Source organism: Pipra filicauda, unplaced genomic scaffold (assembly GCF_003945595.2).
Source record: "Pipra filicauda isolate LSUMZ 115617 unplaced genomic scaffold, ASM394559v2 scaffold66_size7647185_pilon, whole genome shotgun sequence".
Taxonomy (NCBI): Eukaryota; Metazoa; Chordata; class Aves; order Passeriformes; family Pipridae; genus Pipra; species Pipra filicauda.
The window spans coordinates 3,889,266-3,902,913 of NW_024104831.1; the positions used below are offsets into that span (position 1 = coordinate 3,889,266).

Genomic DNA, 13,648 nt, shown 5'->3' on the forward strand with positions numbered 1-13,648 from the left:
CTTAACTGGGAGGTTTGCCAAAGTAATAATGAAATAAATCCTTCCAAATCCACAGCAGGTTTAAGGTGATGCTAAAGAAAAACGTCCTTTGCCAAGAAAAAAAGAGTAAAAGATGTGGTGTTTCCTAGTAGCATCTGCTAAAAGATTCTGCTGTTACTTATGAAATAACCTCTGTGAAGTAACTATAAATCAAAGGTAGTACTAGCAGTGGAAAAGTAAGTGGGTTTTGTGCTAGAATGGAAGACTAAAGCCAGGGGTTGGTTGCTGAATTTCTCTCTCTGTTTCTTTGATGGGTGAGAGGAATTCTAAGAAATTTCTGATATGAGCTTTTTCTTGTGATGCACTCCTTAAAATACTTGTGTACTTTTAATTTTTCTTTAATAGCAATTGGTTGTATTTTTTAAAGGACATCTTGAGTTCTTGTGATAGATCATTGTGGTAATATCAGATTAAGTACATGTATTTTTAAGCAGAAGTCCCTGCTGTGATTAGTGGTGCATTCTGTTTAACAGCCAAAATTATTATATAGTCTGAGATACTGAAATAACTGCCTACACTAATATTTCATACAAGTTATTACTTATTTCTAAAACAAAAATTGGAAAAAAGTATTTACACAGAAGGTTTGTTAGATATATTTCCAGCATCATAAAAATAGACAAATCCACTTGTTTTAATACAGTTTTGCAACACGTTTGCCAGATGAAAATAAGTGATAAAGTAATAATCATTTTCTTGAACTAATTAGTTCTCTCAATTGTATGTGGAATGAAAATGATTGATTATGGGGCACTCAGATGAAGACATTGCTTATTTTGCACACATTACAGTGACAGGTATCATATGGTCCTGATAAGACTTCTTCAAAACTTAGAGAGATCTATGCTTGTCTGATACACAGTGGCACCTGTATTTTGAGTACATCCACATGGCTTAGTTGTCTTTCCTTCCCATAGTTTTAAGTACGATGCCTATATAATGAATGCACCGCAGTTTTAAGGGAAAGTTGCCATTTAGAATTGGAAATGGGTTTCAAAGGAATTTAGCAAAATGAAGATGATGAATAATAAATGAACAGAGGATATGCTTGGGAGAACGTATCTCAGCAAGACATAAAGTCTTAGTGCACTTCAAAAGAGTTATGACTGGATTGTTATTTCAGCCCAACACAGAGGTAATTTAAGTAATAAAATATTTAAAGGTAAATAAATATAAATATATACATTTGACCCTTTGCATAGTGTTCTCTACTTAGAAGATGCAATTTCATTAAATTTTCTTTGCTCCAATGGATTAGAAGAAAGCCAAAAGAATAACTGGTCCATTACATTATCTAAGTGATATTCATTAAGTTCAGGTCTGGTATTTTATTTCATTCCATTAGTGGCAAAGAAAACTATAAACAATCCAGAGATATGAGAAATCTTCCTATTTGATCCTTGAATATCTGTATTAGCTCTCTTGTGACCAAAGAGTCAGAGGGAAGACACAGATGAGAAGTATGCACGCTGTGCTCTATGAATAAGATTTCTGTCAAGAGTAAGAAAAAGTGGCAGTTTATCATCTGGGCTTCTTGCTTTTTTTATTAAAGCGCACCTTTCAACACAACTAGGATTTAGGGCAAAACTCAAGGGAGAGATATTGAGTAAACGGTGTACTTCCAGAGAGAAAATGACAGAGCATGTATGCTTACTGCTGTTTACTTCTTGCACACAGTTTTCCATCAATACCTCTAAAGGGGCTTTAAAAATTAATATTGTTGTCCTTGCCTTATGCAGAAGAAGCTGAAATGCAAGGAGACGAAAATGGTGTACACAGATCCTGCAGGCTAGCATTAGGGCTGAGAGTACAACTTAAATCTCTGACTTCTTACAACTTCATTGTAGAGATTTCTTATAACAAACTTCCCACTACCTGGTCTGACATTATACCTTGCAGGAAGTCCGACCCTTTAAATAAGTCAGTGCACAAAGATAGTACATTTAGTTTCTGATTTCTGGTTCTAGTAGCTTCATTGAAAAGCTGTAGCCAGTTTCTGAAGAGCTGTAGCAGTGAATTTCTTCATGTGTCAGTGAAGGAGGTTTGTGACTTGTTTGCCCTTGCTTAATGTAAGCAGAGACTGGGATTACAAACCACTGGGCTGGCACAAGTGTGATGGGCCATGTTGACGGATGTACCCTGTGGTTGCAGCAGCCTCACAACTAGCACTTCTGGCCATCAGCACCACAGCAGGAGGCTACAATGAACAAGGAGAAGAAATCAAGAGGCAGAAAATGAGATAGAGGCAGAAAAATAAAAGCTATTACTTGATCTTGATGAAAATTGAAACAGGAATATTTTGTCTTCTCTTTTTAATGTATCAGTCTGTGTGTACTGAGGAAAATTACATTTAACAAACTGAATTGCAAAATTATTCATGATAGAAACAAAAGTGATCTATTTGAATCTGTTACCTGTTCAGTATCAGTAATTACCATTAGATTACATGAGACATGTGCAGAAATAAACTCTCATAACACTATCAAGAAATTGATGCTGCAACACATGCTGATGCCCAAGTGTCATCACAAGCGCTAGTGGTGTTTTTTTTTCAATAGATCTAGTTGGGGTTCACTCTGATGAAAAGTGGAAGGCAAGGTTTAATTGGTTAAATTAGTGCAAAAATCTGCATTTCCTCATATGGTCACTGAGAACAGTACTAATAATGAGATTTTCAGGTTACGTGAGATGTTATGTCAGAAGCATTTCGGTAAAAATTTGCTTTGAGATTTGTGAGTAAATTGAATATATAATGCCGATGGGAAGAAAACAGTGAATCTTCATTCAAAACCAAGGAGAAAACATCATTTTAATCTATACAAATCAAATCCTCCCCTTTAATAGGCATTGGATCCTGTTTTCGCAACAACCTATCTCTTAAAATCAGATTCTGACAGAAATAGAGCTGTAAAAATATACAGGGACACAAATGAGAATAATTTGTTGTGATATTTTTTGTTACACATATTATTATAGAGCTTTCATTATAAAATTATAATATTTACTCATTATTACAGTCTGAATAGTAATTGGGAGTAGCTGCTGATTTCATGGATTTACGTGTAATTGGCTCTGCTGTTCACGGGAGTGGTTTTTGTTTTGTTTTTCCTTGTCTACTGCATTAAAAAAAATAGGTTAATGCCATATGTTTTCTATCATTACATTTCTGATATTTCTATACATTTCTATTGTTACATTCTGGTAGCATGGAAAAAAAGAACAATAAGTTTAGGAGTTTCTAGTATGATTTCTAAAACTGATCTTCTTTAGAAGGTGGTTGAAGAACACATGCATGTTCTTTATATGATATCTATTTATAAGTTTTTTTACATGAAAAGGTTTGTACCAGCATGTCTGCTGTGGTGTATGATCTGGAACTTATGGGAAGCTGTGAGGGTACCGGGGAAGACATCATGTATGCTCACTGCATTTTTATACCTTCTTCAAGTCTGTTGCTGTAAGAGATGGATACTGGGATAGGCAGGTCTTTGGTCTGACTCGGTATGTCTGTCTCACAGGGGACACGCAGAGCAACTTTCAGCTTTTCTTCTGGGTAATCAGAAGAAAACTAAAACAGCCATGTGGGAGAGATACAAGCAAAGGGTAGTAAAACCTTTCATCCAACTTACAAAGCCTGCAAGAGTGCTTGCTATGTATAAGAATCATCATTTTGTCAGAAGAGCATTATCTGGCCTTTCAGCCAGCAGTGTGACTAGAGAGGCAACATAAGGAAAGCAGTGTGAGGAATATGTTGATATGGTTTAACATCACTTCTAATGAAACTAAGAAATGTTCATGAACCAGCTTCATATGTAAACAGACTATGGGCTAGAAGAAACTATATTCAGTATCTTACAATATCAGAAGTATTTATTACAACAGGAATAGAAGCTCAAAGCAATGTAATTGCTTTGTAGAACATAGAAGTTATATTTCTCTTTAAAGCATGCTGCTTCAATTAAATATTCCTTTTGTGTATTCATTTAATATTCATTTTGTCTTCTACTGCTATTCTTTGTAAAGGAAAAATGAAGAGTGAGAGGAACTTATTCTAAAAAGAAAGTATTGGATGAAGAACTGTTTTAAAACTCAGTAATGTTTTTAGAATTAGCTGAATAATTATAATAGTTATAATAAGTTATAATAAACCTAAAGGAAAAGATTTGGAGGTGATAAGAACAACACAAAGCCAAATAGTTCTGCACTGTGAGGTGTCAACCTTTCATGTTTGTGCATGTGCCAGTACGTACTTCAGATAAATATGTTGCACCACTACTGCAAGCTGGAGGCTCTCGATAGTTTCGGTGCAGATAGCAATTTTCAGGGTGTTAAGCCACTGCACAGTCAAATTACTTTGGAAAGAAATGTGGTATGAAAAGTGTAGACCCTGGTGCAGTTTCTTTAAAAAATTGAATCTGCACAACCAGGGCAATAAAATAAATACTAAACAGTGACAAATATAAGAATGTTAAGAAGGTGGTGAGTGGGGTGGTTTTTTTGTTTTGGGGTTTTTTTGGTTGGTGGGTTTTTGTGGTTTGTTTTTGTTTGTTTGTTTGTTTGGGGTTTTGTTTGTTTGATATTTTTTTAAAATAAGCATTAAATTAGGTTCTCAGACCTGCCTGTCTGGGGGGAATGAAGAACTAGCATTATATTTAAAAGGGGAGAAGAATTTTGAGACCATTTTATTTCTTTATGGTTTTTGTTTGGAGTTTTTTTGTACTGTAGAAATACATACTTTTTTACCCTCTTGTTGTTTATAACAAAGGGAAAAAAAAAATCTGTATCTATTATAGTTGTCAAAATATTAAAGCACAGAGAAAAGCACAAAGCAGACAAATAACCTCTCTACCAAGTGAAATATGGTGTTCAAACTACCATGACTTACAACACAAGAAGCCACTGCATCAACAATGGCAAAGCATGTTAAATTCAAAATTTTTGTTATGGAATACACAACCTTGTCTTAGATTCACTAGTTTTCTACTATACAAAATTTATTTTCCTCCTTGCTGGAGGAAAATAAATAATATCTGGTTCCAGTAATTGTGAGGTTTTGGTATGACAGTGCTGTTAGGGAAACACTGAATAAGCATTCTGCTTTTTGTGATGTCACTGTCAGAATTTAAACTGGTATGTTTACTCTTAGCTCATTTTGTGTGTGTTACATTCATGATTTTAAGAGAAATTTGAAAACAATGCATAATGTTACTTACCATACCATGAACTGTATCAGGAACACGTGTGAATATATTTTCCTAACGGTTATTAATAGGGAAAAAAATAAAAAGGCCCATGTTTTATTAAGTACCTTAATAATTAAGTGCACACCTAGAAAGGTAACTAAGTGGCTGATTTTTATATACTTTGGTTTGCCTTTATCCCATTATTTGAAAGTGTGCTCTAGAAAGCCAGGGAAACAATGTGCAATTTAGAAATTAGATTAATTTACATTACTTTTTAATGGTATTTTTTTTTATTTCATTGTTAATTTGAGAAATTTCAGCAACTTGTTCTTTTGATTCTGAAATTCTTTGAACTGTGCCAGGGCTTACACTCTCCCTTATACTATTAGGAAAAAAAAATTGATCTAAGAGCCAAATCATTTGTAGGCCTATTTGGTTCTCCATTATATTCCTCTGAAACACAGGTGTTATATTTTGTGATGTTGAGAATATTTTCCTTTTTTTATCTCTTTTTTATATCCCAAATTAATTTTCTTTGATGTAGACACTGCCTTGTATGTTCTTTTCAACCTCTGAAAGAGGAGCCAGGAAAGACAAAAGGATTAAATAGAAACGACAGTCAAGGTGATCCATAGCACTCCTAGAGGGGAGAATTTGCTGGCAAAGAGAGCAGACAGCCAGTCATACAGCACCCAGGGAGTCCTGCCATGGGTGGGAAAGATGTGAAAATAAAGGTTTTGTCTTTACTTTCTTGACACTCCCAACAGTATAAATTACAGAACCTGTCTCTCCAAATGAGGCTAGCTCATTGTGTTGGCAGCATGGCAGGTGCTGTATTTAAAAAAAAGAAGTATCAATAATTTATCTAGAATTACAGCATTTTGCTGTACTACTTTTTGCAGGTAATGTGTCTGTATCAGTGAGACTGTTCCCTGTTTAGATTTTCACAATTAAGTATTACCTGTGGTAAAAATACTTCGTTGTAGCAGCAGTTGTTTTTCCTTTGTCACTGTAATTGTGGAAAGCAAATACAGATTATACAGGCATAGTGTACCAAGTTACAGACGTGCTTATCATATTTGAATTTAGCGAAGCAGATCTGCAAGTGATTTTAGCAACAGCTCTGAGGCTGTTATATTCTTGGTGACCTGCTGTTCACCCAGCTCCTTGACCAGCTCTGCTATCAAGAGCTGCAGTTTGCACTCACTGTCATCTCCTGAGTTCTTCAAATACTTCTTGATCTGTGTCTTTTTGACCCCTCTCGAGATTTACTGCTTAGGCTTGTACTGTATCATGTAATACTCGTGTCCTTCTGACTCTCAGCCCTGTATCACCCAGTTAACCTTCTTGGCCCTTATCATAACCTTTTCATAATACAAAGACATTTGAGGTTCCAATACTGGGTAAGGTTATCTTTTTTCTGAACTTAGAAAAAGTAGATTTCTGCTAATCAGTCTCTCAATAGTCTCTTTAAGTACAATCCTTGCAAAATACTGAAAACTAAGCTGCTCATTGTCTTGTGCAGTCTGAGTCTCTCTTCCTGGCATTAAACTGTTAATGCTACTTACAGGCACCAAACCAGTAACACAAAACGGGTCAAAACCAGTTCTCATGGCAAGTATGGCAAAATTCAAATAAAATCAGTGTTACATTTGTTAAAAATGGGAATAATGTCTTACTCGATGCTTTAAGATATGTTTGGAGTTTTATGTTTAGGGATACTTGGGGATTGTTTTGTCTGTCTTTGTATTTGTATGAGGAGAAAAGCTTAAAGGATTTTCATGTAGCCTTATTTGCCCTGGATCAAAGTTCAAAGTAAGTTCTTTCTTTTTCAAACACTGATAATTTTAATACCTGAAACAATATTAAAATATACAATACTAAATACTGTGATAGCTTACTTTGTTATCAGCTGCAAAACTGTCAGTGCTTTAGTGGAGGTTTAGTCTTCATTTTTTAAATCCATTGTGATCAGTCTCTGAAATTTCAAAATAAACCTACAGTAATGGTTAATTCACTTATGTTCCTGCTTCCTAAAAAAACCTAAATGTTAATCTTCCAGAAGCTTAGACGGAATCTTAATATTGTATTTTACGATAATCTCTTTAGAAGACAAAGAATTACAAATGACATGTTAAGCTCACTAAGACTTCAGTGACAACTCCCAACAACAAGAAGCAAGCTTCCTATTTATTTCTCTAATTGCCAATTGTAATGTGCTGAATAGTTAGAGTGGATAAATGATAGTATTTTCATGAAACAAGTTCAGCTCGCTACAAACTATGATTTGTTCATCTAAGTATATTTGAAACAAAATCCAAAGAAAAACTACTTTGCATTCACAGCAGCAGCCTTTTCCCCCCATGTGAAATGGTTTGAGTGCACATAGATCCCACTGGCAAGGCATAACTGCATACAGCAGGGCGAGCAGAGTGTCTATGTGAAGACTGTTTCAATAGGAGAGAACCTAAAGAATATTCATAAAGAGCAAATTAAAATATCATATGAGGCCTTGATTAGGCTTGACAGCTTTCCTAAATACATTCTTGTTGTTACTAGTGTTTAACATCAACTGAGGATTTGTGAAAGAGCAGCCAGCCACCCACTACGTCCTGCAGGCTTTAAGTTAAGGTAGTGGGTGAGTCATTGTCTTCTGCTGATCTCTTTCATTCTGAGTTGCATATCTATGCTACATTAGTTTCTGTGACATTAATTTTATCCCAAAATTTGACTTTTACAAGTACAGTGGTAAATGTACTACTTATAATAATGATATAATACAAAAAGCATGTTGCAGGGGATCTCTAGGTGGTTTTTTTGTACTTCTGAGGATAATTTGAAGCCTCTGCCTTCACTATTTTTCATCATTTATCTTCAGTAATGTCTTGACCAGCAGGCAAAGAAATATTGTAAGGGTGTGCTGGATACTTTCTCTTCTATCTGTTACAATGAGAAAAAAAAAACAACAATGGATTAGGAATACTTTAGGATTTATTTCTTGTTTGGTTGGGTTTTTTTTTTTTAAAGTCACAAAGCTCCTTTACTCAGTTCAGAGACATTTATTTTCCTTTTTTTCTATGATTATTTTTAAATGAAAACTCTGTCCTGCCTTGATGCTTGCAATGTATTTGGGGCCTCTTAAATTAGAAGTGCATTACTGTAGACTCTTGATAAATGAGAGAGTAAGATTGGTAACTGTAAAGAAAATTGGAGAGGAGCTTCTCTCTTTGTTCGTGAGGTCCACATAAAGAATGTGTGGCAACAATGTTCCTCAGCAAGTGCTTGAGGTTAAAAAGAGTGACTTGTGATCCTACAAGGAAATGTGGATAATTTAACTGAAGATTTCAAATTGTGCAACTGAAAGATGACAGAAATATTGGTTAATGTAGATGCTAGAAATTGTTTTTAAAAGAAAAAAAAATTTGGTATTTCTCAGAATAATTTTGGTCAAAATAAGTTTCTGTTCATATAACTAGAAATACATCAAATATTATTTTATTATTTAAAAACTAAAGAAAAAACACAATGGCAATTCCTCTTCTACACCCTAAATAAGACAAATGAGTTAATTAAGCTGGTGAAATTACTGAGTAGGTATTTTGAAATCAATTCATTGGAAGTTAGCTTGAAACTCTTATTTTAAAGGAGCACTGAGTGTGGAAGTGTTAGGGTGGGATTTTTTTCCTTAATTTTTTAATTTTTCTATATGTTCCCTAACCCCAAAGAGAAGTGTAGCTAGTTATGAAGTATGGTAACAATTTTTTTGTTCCTGCACATATTAAAGCTTGCATTAAAAAACAAATATTCACCACTGATTCTATCATACAGATATACAGAAAAATTCTTTTGGTTTTGTGTTTAAAGTTTTTCAGCTTAAAAGCAGCACAAACAACTTTTTTTTTCTCCTATGTGTTCCTAATGTGCCATTTTTTAAAAAAGTAGTTCATGGAGCCATTTATGGAGCTTGGAGAGATAGCATAGAAAACAGAAAAAGTCTGAGCAAGTGGAGAGTATGGCAGGGAGTAGGTGGCCAGACTACAGGGCCAGAGTGATTTCTGGAGATACAGGACAGTTTGCTGCAATTTAAAGTCACTGGTTTAGAGGCACAAAGGCTTAGAGGGCAGGGAAGATATATATATAACTATTTTTTTGTTTGTTTGTTTTTCCTACCTTTTTATTCAGCTTTTTTTTCTTTAACACCTCTTCCCTCCACAAGTTTTAATTTTCTGTGCAAATAAAATCTGCTTTGATCAAGTGTGGAAGCACTTTAGTTTTTTGAGGAAGCTCACTAAGGACAAAACCTTAAACAGATCCTTACCCCAAAGCTGTGGTTCACTCTTAGATCTTGTCATAGTCATATAAAGAAGTGTGCAATAAAATTAAAATTTGTACTTTTGGTGTACTTGCAGTCTTGGTCTCTAAATGGATTATTTTGTATTTAAACTTAAAAATTAACCTAATGTAGGTAAGAGGGAAGGTCAGATACATCGCTTAGAGTTTTGTGTCAAAATGCACATGAACATAGAACTACTGAGTAGTTGTTTGTCCATGTAAATGTGGTTTGTTGGTACTCACTGGTAATGCTTTTATAAAATGGCTTGCTACTTCACAGCACAAGAAAAATAATGCAATTTACTACTTGAGCCTATCTGTGCACCTCATCATTATTTTGTATTCAGTTCTATAAACAACATACTTGTAATCTAATGAAAGAGCTTATTTTTGCCCAGTTTTCACAGTCACATGCAGTCTTTTTGTTCATATTTAAGTTGCTGAAGGCAGTATTTATTGCATTGAGGCTGAAATTTTTAACATTTGCATTAGTATAAACCTGCCCAAGAGTTGGATTGAAGATACTTTGATGACAAGCACAATTTTTAGGTACAATGTATTTCTTAGATTATTGATGACTGTAAATTTGATAGAATCCCAAATTAGAAAAATTTTCATCTGGATTAAAGACCTGGTCTTTAAGAAGAGGGATTTCTTCACTGAACACACGAGGTGTAGTGACCTAGTAAGACAGAAATTTGAAGTTTGCAGGATAAAAATTTAGCTTTATTTCAATCACGATTATTTTTATATCTCTGCTCTAGTTGAAGATTTTCTGCAGCCTTTATTCTTTAAAAATTGGCAAGTGTTCAAAGTGGTGTTCTGAAGAAATTATATCTCTCAACTCAGTGTAAATACGCCTAAATTAAACACGATAATGATTATGTCATTCATGGAAGGCTGGTTAGAGATGAAGTAGTGCAATCTTGCTGAAATGAAAACTGAAATGTATTTGTATTAAATATACATTCATTTTTCTGAATAGCTAGCTGAATCTTGGAAACCATAATTCAAACTTAAGTATAGCAGAGTTTCCATGGGCTGAGTCTACCAGCTGGCATTGCTATTTAGTGTACACTCTTAGGGTTTTAGAACTACAAACAAACTGTTCAGGCACAGTGTCCATTTGAAAAAGAAACAATGAGGAGCAGAGGCTAAGTGTATGGCCTGTCATCAGCCCATTCCCAAAGTGGTACCAAAGTTAATATTGGATGAACAGATGAAAATTGTGTTGAAGTCAGTGAGAGTTTTAAAACACGGGAATCAGTAATAAGTTGTGGCTTCATATTCCTCCCAGTCATTCAATAAGAACATGTTGTAAATAATTTGTGTCTTTCATAGTTCATTTACTTATTCTTGTGCAGTACTAAAATTATGCTGTTAACCTGCTTTGGAAATAGCAAAGGCTCAGCCCAGCTTTACTCACACAAATAGTCTTGTTACCGGGGTCAGTCAGATGAATGAGAATTGTGTGGCCTGGCCCCAGTTTCTTCATAGAACATGAGCACTCCTTAGTCAGAGAAAATGTCTTCTGTGTGATTAAGTGACTGCAGATAGACAGATTTTTTTCATAAATGATTACAGGGGTTTTTCTGAACTGTTTGTTCAGTTGCTCTTACATAATAAGTCAGCGCACAATGTGTACGAGTGGAGGTCTTAAAAAACCTGAAAAATATACGGTTTTTTTACCCTCTGATTTGTGGATTTCATGAATTGAACTGGGTGAATATCAAAGTTTTAATAATGAAAAAAACAACTACATCAGCTTTCAATGACATAGGTTTTATTGATTTCTGTTGACATTTATTATAACGACGTGTTGCATATTGAGTATTTGTCATGAACCGTGGAGATTTTAAAAAGCAGTGGGTACAAGTTACCTCTAGATATAGCTTACTCCTGGGGATATTCCAATTGGACACAAGAGGAAACTTTCTCACAATGAGAATAATCAATAATTGGACTAATCTCCCCAGGGAAGTGGTGGATTCCTCAACATTGGACACTTTTAAGATTCAGCTGGACAGGGTGCTGAGCTGTCTTGTCTACACTGTGTTTTTGCCAAGTAAGGTTGGACCAGATGATCCTTGAGGTCCCTTCCAACCTAGTATTCTATGAGTCTATGATTCAGTAACTTCTGTTCTTTGGAGAGTTACCAGCTGGTATGTCTCTGTCTTCAAGAACTTATTCTGTTCTATAATAATATCAAAGATTGTGTGGAACAAACATTTTTAAGTGGCTTTTAATTTTTATTTTAGTTATAATAAAGACTAGAAGTGGCCTACTTGTGTTACCAATATTTTTCAAAATGTATTGTGATGTTGTTCTCATTTTTGTATACAATATGGAAGGAAGAGAACATGATATTAATTGGCATCAGGGTATAAATTGTAGTACAGTAGAAATGAAAAGCAAAATCAAAACAGTCCAGGAAGGGGTATTCAAACAGGTGAGAGAGATCGGATTCATGCCTTGGAAGGGAGAACTTTAGCTTCTGTCTTAGCAGTCAAAACTAGGTGATGAATTTGTGGTTGCTAAGTTCTTAGTTCTCTAATGTGATTAATTCCTGTATATGTTCTAGAAACTAAATATTTACTTTGTCTAGGATAAAAAGTGAAATGTATCCACAATCATAAAAATAGGAGATGAAGAGTCATCCCATACTTGTGTTTTTCAAGTTTGAGTTTCTCTAAGAATGAAATTCTTAGAGAATTTCATGAAATGAACTCAATGAAATTCTTAGAGATACAGTAAATGCTGTGAGCTTGCTTTTGCACTATGCCAGAAAAATAATTCAAGTGTGCAATGTAAGCATCTTTTCTTGTTTTTCAGGTCCATGGGGGAGATGCATGGGAGATGACTGCGGTCCCGGAGGCATCCAGACGCGAGCCGTGTGGTGCGCCCACGTGGAGGGCTGGACCACCCTGCCCACAAACTGCAAGCAACCAGAGCGACCAGACAACCAGCAGAGCTGTTTTCGGGTCTGCGACTGGCACAAGGAGCTGTACGACTGGCAGATTGGCAGCTGGAACCAGTGCCGGCCTGTCCTCTCCCGCAGCCATGAGAAACCCCTGGAGTGCCTCAGAGGGGAGGAAGGGATCCAGACAAGGGACATCACCTGTATACAGAAGTCCAATGGGGTTCCAGCTGAGGATGTCATCTGCGAGTACTTTGAGCCGAAGCCCCGGCAGGAGCAGGCATGCCTCATCCCGTGCCGGCAGGACTGCATCGTGGCCGAATTCTCCCCCTGGTCGGAATGCTCGAAGACCTGTGGCAACGGGCTTCAGCATCGAACTCGGCACGTTGTAGCTCCACCGCAGTTCGGTGGGTCTGCTTGTCCCAACCTCACCGAATTTCAAATCTGTCAGTCTAGCCCATGCACTGTTGAAGAAAGCCTGTATAGTCTAAACGTGGGACCCTGGAGCTCATGCTCAGTGCCCCATTCAAGACAAATAAGGCAAGCAAGGAAACGAGGGAAGAACAAAGACAAGGAAAAGGACAGAGAAAAGGCAGTTCGAGATCCTGAGGCTCGTGAGTTAATTAAGAAGAAGAGGAATCGTAACAGGCAGAATAGACAGGAGAACAAATATTGGGACATACAAATTGGGTACCAAACAAGGCAGGTCACATGTACTCACAGAAATGGGAAAACTGCTGCTCTGAGGTAATCACTATTTCTGAATTTGCATATCCTAATTTTTATTTGTTTACAGTAAAACATGCATAAGTGGATTCTTCTTCACAAGCCTGAATCTCAAAATGGGACTCACTATTTCCAGTTGAACATCCATCATCAAACTCAAGTTTTTTTTCTGTGACATGAAAACATGCAAACTGTGTTGAGGATCATACTAAGCATCACATACATGTGCACTCTTAAACTGTGTTAGCTCCCTAGCGTCTCTTTGTCCCAAAAGCCCCAAAAGCTTGAAGATATTTCTCAAATGTCTGCTGTTTCAGTGTGTTCAGGCAGGCATTTACTCTCTAACAAGTTGTGCATGTTTGGAAGAGCTGATGTTACTGCTTTTAAGGCTCTGGGTAAAAAACCTGGAAACAGTAAAAGTAGAAAACGAGAGAAAGATGCTGCACAGGAA

General features: G+C 35.9%; 1 protein-coding gene across 4 annotated transcripts in view; it reads left to right on the forward strand.

The window, feature by feature from the left end:
* Nucleotides 1–13,648, forward strand: part of THSD7A (thrombospondin type 1 domain containing 7A) — a 269,424-nt gene that overhangs the window by 133,092 nt on the left and 122,684 nt on the right. For all 4 annotated transcript variants that reach the window (XM_027723206.2, XM_039388627.1, XM_027723207.2 and 1 more), the window contains one exon: nt 12,387–13,218. In XM_027723206.2, the coding sequence (XP_027579007.1) occupies nt 12,387–13,218 (832 nt within the window). The remainder of the gene's footprint in view (nt 1–12,386; nt 13,219–13,648) is intronic.